This window comes from Trematomus bernacchii, unplaced genomic scaffold, assembly GCF_902827165.1.
Source record: "Trematomus bernacchii unplaced genomic scaffold, fTreBer1.1, whole genome shotgun sequence".
NCBI lineage: Eukaryota > Metazoa > Chordata > Actinopteri > Perciformes > Nototheniidae > Trematomus > Trematomus bernacchii.
In genome coordinates, this window is record NW_022987869.1 from 6,679,245 (window position 1) to 6,689,079 (window position 9,835).

Here is a 9,835-nt window from a genome sequence, read left to right on the forward strand (position 1 = left end):
AGTTTTTATTAGTAAATAATGATGTTCAAAATAAAATAGTCCCTCTGTTGCCTTCTGCACGAAACATAGTGCGAGGTGGTTGCTATGCAACAACACTAACAACAGCTAGCGAACATATTAGACAGAGAGCGTTGATCCATTATTTGGCTATTTATTTACATTAATGTGTATGTTGCCGTTTATTGTGCACCCACTGAAAAACTGTCCAGCATCAGTAGCATGGCTTACGTGGTTACTTGTATAGGCTGAGGTTGTTCTAGGCTGTTCTTTGGCGTGGAGAGAATATTGCTCCACTTTCTCCGGTCCCCGAGATTCGGCTTGCAGTAGCTCTGGAGAGAGCTTTCGCACCTGTGGCCACTAACGGTCATAATTTCTCTGCTTTGTTTCAAGACCCGCATCAGAAAGCTTTTGAATGGTGATACTTTTCCAGTTGGTCGACCTGCTCTTCAAGTAAATCTTACCAAAGCATCTTAATTAAATGCTACATCATACAGTTATGTTGTATTTGCTTAACAGTTATGTTGAATTTACTTAAATTGTTGTTTTTACTTAACACAATTATGTTGTATTTACTTAAAGTTTGCACTGATTTACCTAACACAGTTAGGTTGTAATTACTTAACACAAATTAGTTCCATTTATGTTGTAGGATTGTGTTATTTGCACTTAACATCATTTAATCCAAATTGCTCTATCAATATAAGTAATTCAAATGACTCCAACTCAGTAATTTGTATTCCGCTCACTTTATTTTAAATGTTCATTTTACACTTATAACATTGCATTTTGCAAACAACCATCTGAATTGCCCCAACAATTCAACAACAAAAAAACACTTAACTCCAACAGCCCATTTGTGGTAGGTGCACATATTAGAATTTTAAAGCTCTTTGCGTAAAAAACCCATGACAGCTGCTGAACTTGACAGTGATGAGAAACACGAGTGACTCAAGAAGTTAACATGTGGGCTGAAAAGCTACAATAATGACTTATTATCTGAATATTTTATAAAATGCAACTTTACTATGAAGTATGGTGTTTTATGTCTTTCCAAACACTTAGATGAAACGCATCACATAATATTGCTCAAGCACATAATGTGTTACAGTAGATCTTTGCCTCTGTTATACACATGAACATATGTCTTGAACTTTCAAAAGCAGAAATACAATTGTGAGTGTCTGTGTGTGTGGTGTGTCTCTCTGTGTGTGTTTGTGGTGTCTCTGTGTGTGGTGTGTTTGTGGTGTCTCTCTCTCTGTGTGTGTGTGTGTGTGTGTGTGTGTGTGTGTGTGTGTGTGTGTGTGTGTGTGTGTGTGTGTGTGTGTGTGTGTGTGTGTGTGTGTGTGTGTGTGTGTGTGTGTACCGAGATGGAAATGAACTGGACGTTATCTCTGTCACAGTATTTTGTCCTTGGGATTACTCTTGTAATCTGTTTTTCAGAACCTGCACCTTGGTTGACAGTCTGTTGCCATCCAACCCCATCAATACTTTTTGAATGAATTCAAATGTATGTTTCAGGTCCTTGGGGTAGCTCAGATTGAGGCTGTAAATCAGTCCAAGCAGTACTGCCCATCCATTTGCCAAGTATTTCAGCTCTCGCAGCACTCCAACACCCTAGATGATGACGCCAACATCCGCAAGTGGTTCCCCGGGTTCTGCTCCTTCGTGTTTCACGAGATAGAGTCCCAATACCATTGGCTCCATTTGGGTTGTTGCAAATTCAACATCCTAAAGTGGGATTAGAACATATAGTTGGGTGGGTAGAAGGGGGTATCATGCACCCCCCTGAAATATACTTCTAATCAGCTTTTCTAGATTGGAAAAAGTGTGTAGAAAACGATTAGCTATGTTAAAAAGTTGGCAAATTGTCCCACGTATATTTTTTTCCCAAATTAGTGTTTATTTACCCTAAAAATCGAGTTTCACTCTTTTTACACCTTTCACTATATCTCAGCCATTATTGCAGATAACTGAACAAATAAGGTATCCAGATCCATGTTTTGAGGGTCAAGGAACACAATAAAACTATTCTTAAAGTGATCACATGTGTCTGTGGCATGCTATTATGCTAATTAGTGCCGCCATTACAAGAAAATAGCATTTTAGTCTTGTACCAAGAACGGTGTATTTTGCACCGACACAGAAATATACTTATATACAGTGTTTCCTAAGTGGAAAAAGTATGTAGAAAATGATGAGCTATGTTAAAATGTTGTCTGTATGTCCCACATGTATTTTTTATGCAAATTAGTGTCACCATTACCAAAAACGGAATTTTCACACTTTTCACTCTATCTCAGCCAATATTGCAGATAAATGAACAAATAATGTGTCTAGACCCATGTTTTGATGGTCAAAGATCACAATAAAACTATTCCCAAAGTGATCACATGTATCTGTGGCATGCTATGCAAATTAAGAGACGCCAATATTGCAGTACAGTAAGTGAACAAATAAGGTGTCGAGACAGATGTTGTGTATTTAACCAATATTTATTTGTTTTGTACTAGCCTACAGCAAGGGTCAAACATCATAATATAAGTATTGATGTGACTACTCTTTCCCATTCCAGATAAGCAGTCAAGGTTTGGCTCTCCACTATCTGATTAATACTCAATCATCGTTTTCAATGCTATCATCAGAGTCAAATTCCTCTTCCTCTTCCTCTTCCTGTTCACGCTCTGTCGTGTCCAGGAGATCAACCAGGGAGGTTGGCAGGACAGGACCACAGGACCACACCGGTCTCAACACTCCATCAGTCCTCATCCATCCCTGCTCCTCATCATAGGGGTTTGGTTTTTCTAAAATTGATTCATCAGCTCGCTTGTTCAGGGCGACGCGATGGTTCACACGTTGGACGTGCGGCTTCAGAGCATCATAGCATGGAGGAAGGCGAGCCAGGTCAACCTTAGACTTGGCAGTGAGTTTATCGTCCTGCCCCACCATTTTGCGCAGCAACTTGGCACGGACTACGTCCACTGAAGACTCACGACTCTCTCCATATATCAGACAGGTGAATTGCTCCAACTGCTTCAGCACCTCAGGCTTGACATTCCAGTTGTCACCGAGTTGACTGAACGCCCTGTGAAACTTTGGGTTCTTCTCCAGCTTTTTCAAGGGCCCCACCTTCCCCTTCCCTTTGAAGGCACTGGTGCAGTCTTCTCCGCTGAACACATGGAATCCAAGAAGTGTGGCACAGTAGTCTTCTCCCAGGGATTCTGCAAGCTCAGAGAGGTTGAGAAGTTGTCTATGTTTCCCTGACCCCGTATCCAGGTATATAGTCAGCCTGATGGCATGAGCGTGGTAAAGAAGAATCACAAAGATATCTGTGTCAGGTGTTCTGACTACAGCATTCTTGTACCCAAGGGCAGCAGCATGATGAAGGTAGAGTACCACCCTTGTATCAGTCTCTTCCTGGTTGCTGTAGATTGTGGGGAGCTCACGTACCTCAACCTGATACACAATGGGATATTGCACTTTGATCAACAATGACAGAGACTAGACACAAATCACAGATAATCACTTAGAGTATAATTTAACCATCAATCACTTTTAATATGGGCTTTCAATTTACCTTGCCGTTTGAGGAGAGAAGTTGATGGGCTCTCCCTTCCACGATCAGCACTGCCATTTCTGTTCTCTCCAGCCTTGAAGCTGCCTGTTGATCACTCCATACTCGCAGCAGGAGCTGGCAGAGTTGCTTTTTGTTGTCATCATTTGTGAGAAACATCTTGAAGTCATATGGCTTCCTGGTTGCTGGTCCAGCCAAAATTATCTTCTCTGAACTGCCACGTCTCAACCTCTCCTGTGCTTTGATAGATCCTGGATGGTAACTGTCAGTCGAGAACAAAAAGTGCTTTTTGGCCACCATCTGATCAAGCACTTGTAGGCATATCTCCCCACATGTTGGGGGAAGGTTGGTGAGGACATGGAGCAGAGCCATGCCATCCTGGATGAACAGGGCATCCTTAGGGTATGGCAGATCCTTTGGGGTGGTGTCCTCCAGATTGTAGTGCAGAAGAGCCGCTTTATTAGTCTTGGAGAAAAACCCATCTGGTGTCCCAAGGCTAGGGGGCACAGGCATTAGGGGATATTTCATGAGTTCCTCCAAGACCAATGGGTCCTCTGCACGTTGTGACTTGACAAGGAGCAGGAAAGCAAGATTGTTTTGCTCCTGATACTGGATGACCTGGAATGATATTGATAGTGTATCATTAACAAATATGGGGTCACAACAATAAAAAATAAAGGTTATTAAATTAATTTCAATAATACAGTAGACCTCAGGTATTGGAACATCTCATTACCTTTCCCTGTGAGGATGTGAGGGTGACCTTTTTGTTACAAGCTTCCATGGTCTTGAGCTTCTTCTTTTTGATTGGGTCAAAGAAGCTAGCTGGCTCTCTGCTCTGTAGCCGTTTGATGAACTCAGCTTTAGCAGCCTTGTCCACAGTTTCTGCTTGTAGCACGTCCATCTCGACCTCCATGAGGACAGGAGCACCAGAAGCCAGGGAGTAGAGCCTGTCCTTGTCTGAGATGGTGAAGGGGTTCCTAAAGTTCCTAATTGTCACGATGGTTCGCTGAATGGCCTCCTCACCCTTTTTGACCTCTGCCTTCTCCAGCTCCCGATGTTTCCCCGCCCTTGGGCAGTCTGGGTCTTTGATGAGGTCCACCATCTCAAGGGTCTTTTGATAAAACTGTGCCCGTGTGGAGGTTGTTTGACACCACCTCTGGTATGCCCCAAACTGGCTGTATAGTCCAGTGAAGCCACCTTAAAAGTATGAAACAAATATGTGATCTACTGCTCCCACACAATAAGTTACATGCATTTTAATTCAGAAATCATCAAATAAAATGTGGTTTTGTGAGAGCAGTATACAATTGTATTATATAATATAATAATCTTGATACAATGTCTGTATATCTGTTCAATATCATAATGTACCTGATGATTTGGCAAAGCGCATGAACGTTTCCTCCATGGTCTTGTCGACTGCACTAATGGCGCATTTCCACTACACGGTCGGCCTCGGCCACGCTCGATACGGCTCGGTACGGCTTGGCCGCGTTGGGCCTTAACAGGGCCGACTCACTTCATGCTGTTGTGAGTGTGGACGGTCGGAGCATATACTGCGTTAGCTTAGCCAATCTCCATCTAGAAAAACACGCATTTTAAAAGGTTTTTCGCCTGCCGTCTGTCTGCAGACTTGACAAAGCATTAATTCATGGTTTTTACTAACCGGTATCAGTATGTTGTTACTTCGGCATCATTTTGAAACGTGTATTACAATTAAATCACGGTCAAATATGTCCATCTTGTTGTAGTTGTAGCCCCCTTGCCAGCGCTCCTCTCTCTAGTTTAGCATACTCAGCCCGACTCAGCCCTGTTTGTTGGCCCCGATAGAACCACAATTTTGTCGGGCCAGAAAAGAGGTGAAAAAGTGGCCCCGCGCCGGGCCGGGCCGTAACTAGGCCTAGTGGAAGCGCAACCAAAAACGGGCACGGCATGACACGGCACGCTTAAAGCGAGCTCCGCGCTGTAGTGGAAATGCGCCATAAGTGCCCCCGGTATCATTGAGCGGGCCACCGCAATTGCACCCTTAGAAAGCAGGTCTTTGGCCCCTGGGTGTGTGTTCTCCAGGTTTGTCAGATAGACCTCCAGCCAAGTCAGATATCTGCAGATAAGGAAAGGCACAGATTACACATAGAAACATTTATTTTCAAAGCTTGTCTCATAATGCAAATTTGGTAAATTGTCATGTAAATAGCACAAACCTTGAGTAGTTGTGTCCATCAAATGCAAAGAAGATATTTGCCATCTCTCCATTGCATTTGTGAAACAACTGGATGTTGTTGGTCTTAACGGAGTGGAGTAGCATGAAGACAAGATGACAGTGGTTAATAAATGACATCCATAAGGCAGCTGTCTTTCCCAGGTGACCCTTGAGCACCTTCTCCTCATAGGCGTGATACTTCTCGATGAGCGTTAGAGTTGAGCGGTCTTTGAGGGCTTCATCGAGGTGCTCTCGATTGCAAGACTGGGTCATGTTGAGAAGTGCAGCAGGGTCAGTGATAAGGACGCTTTCCTCCTCAATGAACCGCTCCATCAACAGCCTCTCCATTGATTCGCACAGTTTTGAGGCAAAAGAGGGACTTTGCGTATGCCTTTCCACTTAAAACACCTTTGACGCCGGGTACCTGGCAGCCTCTCTGCTCTGCCACCTCTCCTATCTGCATGTGGTTATGTGTGTGCATGTATATCCTCTGTGTTTGTGCATGTATATCCTCCCCTGTGTGTGTAATGTGTGTTAACACAACAGAGTGGGGAAAGACATTTCCCTGTAAGGGATTAATAAAGTGTGTCTTCTTCTTCTTCTTCTTGAGGGATCCACTTGTCACTAGTTGTGCCTCAAACAGAATCTCTGCATATCCAGAACCACACATTTTGCGGCGTGTGAGCATCCCAATATAGTTCTTTTTTTTTTTGGTGTGAACGCAACTTTTCGGAACTACATCGGAACTATTGTGGGAAAATTACTCCGGTGTGAAAGCGCCTAAAGACAATCTGTTATACAATCAGAACTTTTGAAAATTATAACAGATGTTCTGAGAGCAGCCATCATGTTCCACAGTTTAACCTGTTAAGCCCAGGCCTCAGGCTCGAAAAATGACATGCCCAGAATGAATGATTATATCTTCACAACTATAAGGGGTATATGAATAATATTTTGTATCAAAGCAATGATACACCTGTGAGTTGGCTGTAGAAGTGTCAGAATCAATATAGATCTTGCTGTGTCAGAGTAAATTCAGATTAAACATAGTAAAAAAAAAATATTCTAATCTCCGCCTAAAAAAACCTATAACCTATTTCACTATTTATAGTGAAAACTACCCCTTAATGATGGAAACCCTCTTTCCTGGCTGCTAATTCAGTGAGTTTTGTCGTACAGTGATGAGACTTATACCAATGGAATCTGATAAATCTCAGCTTTCATATGATATGTCATTTATGCAGATAGCATGAAGTAGAAAAATCGCCAGTCATGTCCTAATGTGGCGTTAGCGTTAGCGTTCGTTAAGTGCTGATTTAGACGCTTGGTGTTGGAATTGTGTTTCGTTTAGGTTAAAATGGTTATTATCATCTGTTAGCTTAGTTTCTTCCCGTTAAGTGGGTATGCAACGTTAATAGGTTGTTACATTGTAACAAGCCCTGGGACGCTGTGGTACCGGGGGCAATCGGGCTTAACGGGTTAAGAATACTGCCCTGCAGTTTTGCATTACAATTACTGCCTTTTTTTTAATTAACATTAGCTGTACAGCTAGCTAGCTACCTAGCACTACCTAGCTAATAGCTTTATTCAACAAGCTACACCACTAGCTATCCCTCATTCACGTCACTGTTAGTTAGTTAGCTAACGTTAGCTAGCTAATAGTTTACCATATTTTACTGCAGTTAGCCTCTGCAGGGCAGAATAACACTAACACATGTTCTAGTGTGTAGCCTACTTTGGGCTGCAAAATGATGTGTTAACAACAATTAAGCTAGAAACCTATATAAAACATACAAAACACATGAGTCTAGTTGAGTTAGCTACTTACCTTGTTTGTTTGAAGGTTGAATGTGTGTGTGTAGCCAAGTCAGCTACTTGTTTGTTTTTGGCGGGAAAAAAGGCGGGAATTTTCACTACTGCCAGCGCTGTATACTAGCATGCCACAGATACATGTGATCACTTTGGGAATAGTTTTATTGTGATCTTTGACCATCAAAACACGGGTCTAGACACATTATTTGTTCATTTATCTGCAATATTGGCTGAGATAGAGTGAAAAATGTGAAAATTCCGTTTTTGGTAATGGTGACACTAATTTGCATAAAAAATACATGTGGGACATCCAGACAACATTTTAACATAGCTCATCATTTTCTACATACTTTTTCCACTTAGGAAACACTGATTATAAGTATATTTCTGTGTCGGTGCAAAATACACCGTTCTTGGTACAAGACTAAAATGCTATTTTCTTGTAATGGCGGCACTAATTAGCATAATAGCATGCCACAGACACATGTGATCACTTTAAGAATAGTTTTATTGTGTTCCTTGACCCTCAAAACATGGATCTGGATACCTTATTTGTTCAGTTATCTGCAATAATGGCTGAGATATAGTGAAAGGTGTAAAAAGAGTGAAACTCGATTTTTAGGGTAAATAAACACTAATTTGGGAAAAAAATATACGTGGGACAATTTGCCAACTTTTTAACATAGCTAATCGTTTTCTACACAATTTTTCCAATCTAGAAAAGCTGATTAGAAGTATATTTCAGGGGGGTGCATGATACCCCCTTCTACCCACTAGACTAATAGTATTCATGATTATCAGTATGAGAACTAGCCCTGACACACATCATTTTATAATATGAAACAAATGAGCAAATCCTTTTATTGGATCCATTGTAAATAAATACATGTAGTTGTAAATGTACATGAACAATATAACCAAAGTAGCAGCAAATACTTTGAATAAAAAACAAATTCAATTATTTTTATTTAAAGAGGACATATTATGCAAATGTTCAGGTTCAAATTAGTATGGAGTGTCTCTACTTTAAAGAGTCCTCTCCTGCTGATGTTCAGGTGTATATCAGTATGTAGTGTCTCTACTTTAAAGAGTCCTCTCCTGCTGATGTTCAGGTGTATATCAGTATGTAGTGTCTCTACTTTAAAGAGTCCTCTCCTGCTGATGTTCAGGTGTATATCAGTATGTAGTGTCTCTACTTTAAAGAGTCCTCTCCTGCTGATGTTCAGGTGTATATCAGTATGTAGTGTCTCTACTTTAAAGAGTCCTCTCCTGCTGATGTTCAGGTGTATATCAGTATGTAGTGTCTCTACTTTAAAGAGTCCTCTCCTGCTGATGTTCAGGTGTATATCAGTATGTAGTGTCTCTACTTTAAAGAGTCCTCTCCTGCTGATGTTCAGGTGTATATCAGCATGTAGTGTCTCTACTTTAAAGAGTCCTCTCCTGCTGATGTTCAGGTGTATATCAGTATGTAGTGTCTCTACTTTAAAGAGTCCTCTCCTGCTGATGTTCAGGTGTATATCAGTATGTAGTGTCTCTACTTTAAAGAGTCCTCTCCTGCTGATGTTCAGGTGTATATCAGTATGTAGTGTCTCTACTTTAAAGAGTCCTCTCCTGCTGATGTCCAGGTGTATATCAGTATGTAGTGTCTCTACTTTAAAGAGTCCTCTCCTGCTGATGTTCAGGTGTATATCAGTATGTAGTGTCTCTACTTTAAAGAGTCCTCTCCTGCTGATGTTCAGGTGTATATCAGTATGTAGTGTCTCTACTTTAAAGAGTCCTCTCCTGCTGATGTTCAGGTGTATATCAGTATGTAGTGTCTCTACTTTAAAGAGTCCTCTCCTGCTGATGTTCAGGTGTGTATATATATATATCTGTGTTTGGCTATGTTTCAACTTACCAAATATTCCTTTATGAAGCTCTCGGAACTTTCATTCAAGTAGACGCAGAGCGTTTTAAGGACACAGTCCCGTCGTGTTTCAACTGTGGGATCCTGAGGGACAAACACATTTTCAAAATCTTCACACAAGAATACTGATTATGCTTGTGTGCTGATTTTTGGCAAAGGGGGTCAGAGAGGTTAAAATATATTTATATGAGAGGGACAACAAGAGAGAGATAAAGAGAATATGGTGTTGCAGTGCCCAAACTACACAATTTATTACAACTACATACCTTGTCAATGGCTGCCATGATCAGGCCCAAATTGCGTCCTGCTGTTCCCCCCTTTTTGAAAACCTTCATCAACTAAG

General features: G+C 41.3%; 1 protein-coding gene across 1 annotated transcript; it reads right to left on the bottom strand.

The window, feature by feature from the left end:
* Positions 1 to 1,840: 1,840 nt before the first annotated feature.
* Positions 1,841 to 5,053, bottom strand: LOC117469298. The gene is made up of 4 exons (XM_034113721.1): positions 4,946 to 5,053; positions 4,308 to 4,771; positions 3,575 to 4,189; positions 1,841 to 3,453 (listed from the first exon to the last, which is right to left on the bottom strand). The coding sequence occupies exons 1-4, from the start codon at positions 4,980 to 4,982 to the stop codon at positions 2,614 to 2,616; spliced, it is 1,956 nt and encodes a 651-aa protein (XP_033969612.1). The 5' UTR covers positions 4,983 to 5,053; the 3' UTR covers positions 1,841 to 2,613.
* Positions 5,054 to 9,835: the final 4,782 nt, after the last annotated feature.

Bases quoted from the DNA above. Each gene is read 5' to 3' on its own strand.
- LOC117469298 (XM_034113721.1), bottom strand. From the start codon at position 4,982: ATGGAGGAAACGTTCATGCGCTTTGCCAAATCATCAG. The intron at 4,772-4,945 runs GTACATTATGAT...CATACTTTTAAG, and splicing joins GCGCTTTGCCAAATCATCAG to GTGGCTTCACTGGACTATAC. The intron at 4,190-4,307 runs GTAATGAGATGT...ATATCATTCCAG, and splicing joins TCACATCCTCACAGGGAAAG to GTCATCCAGTATCAGGAGCA.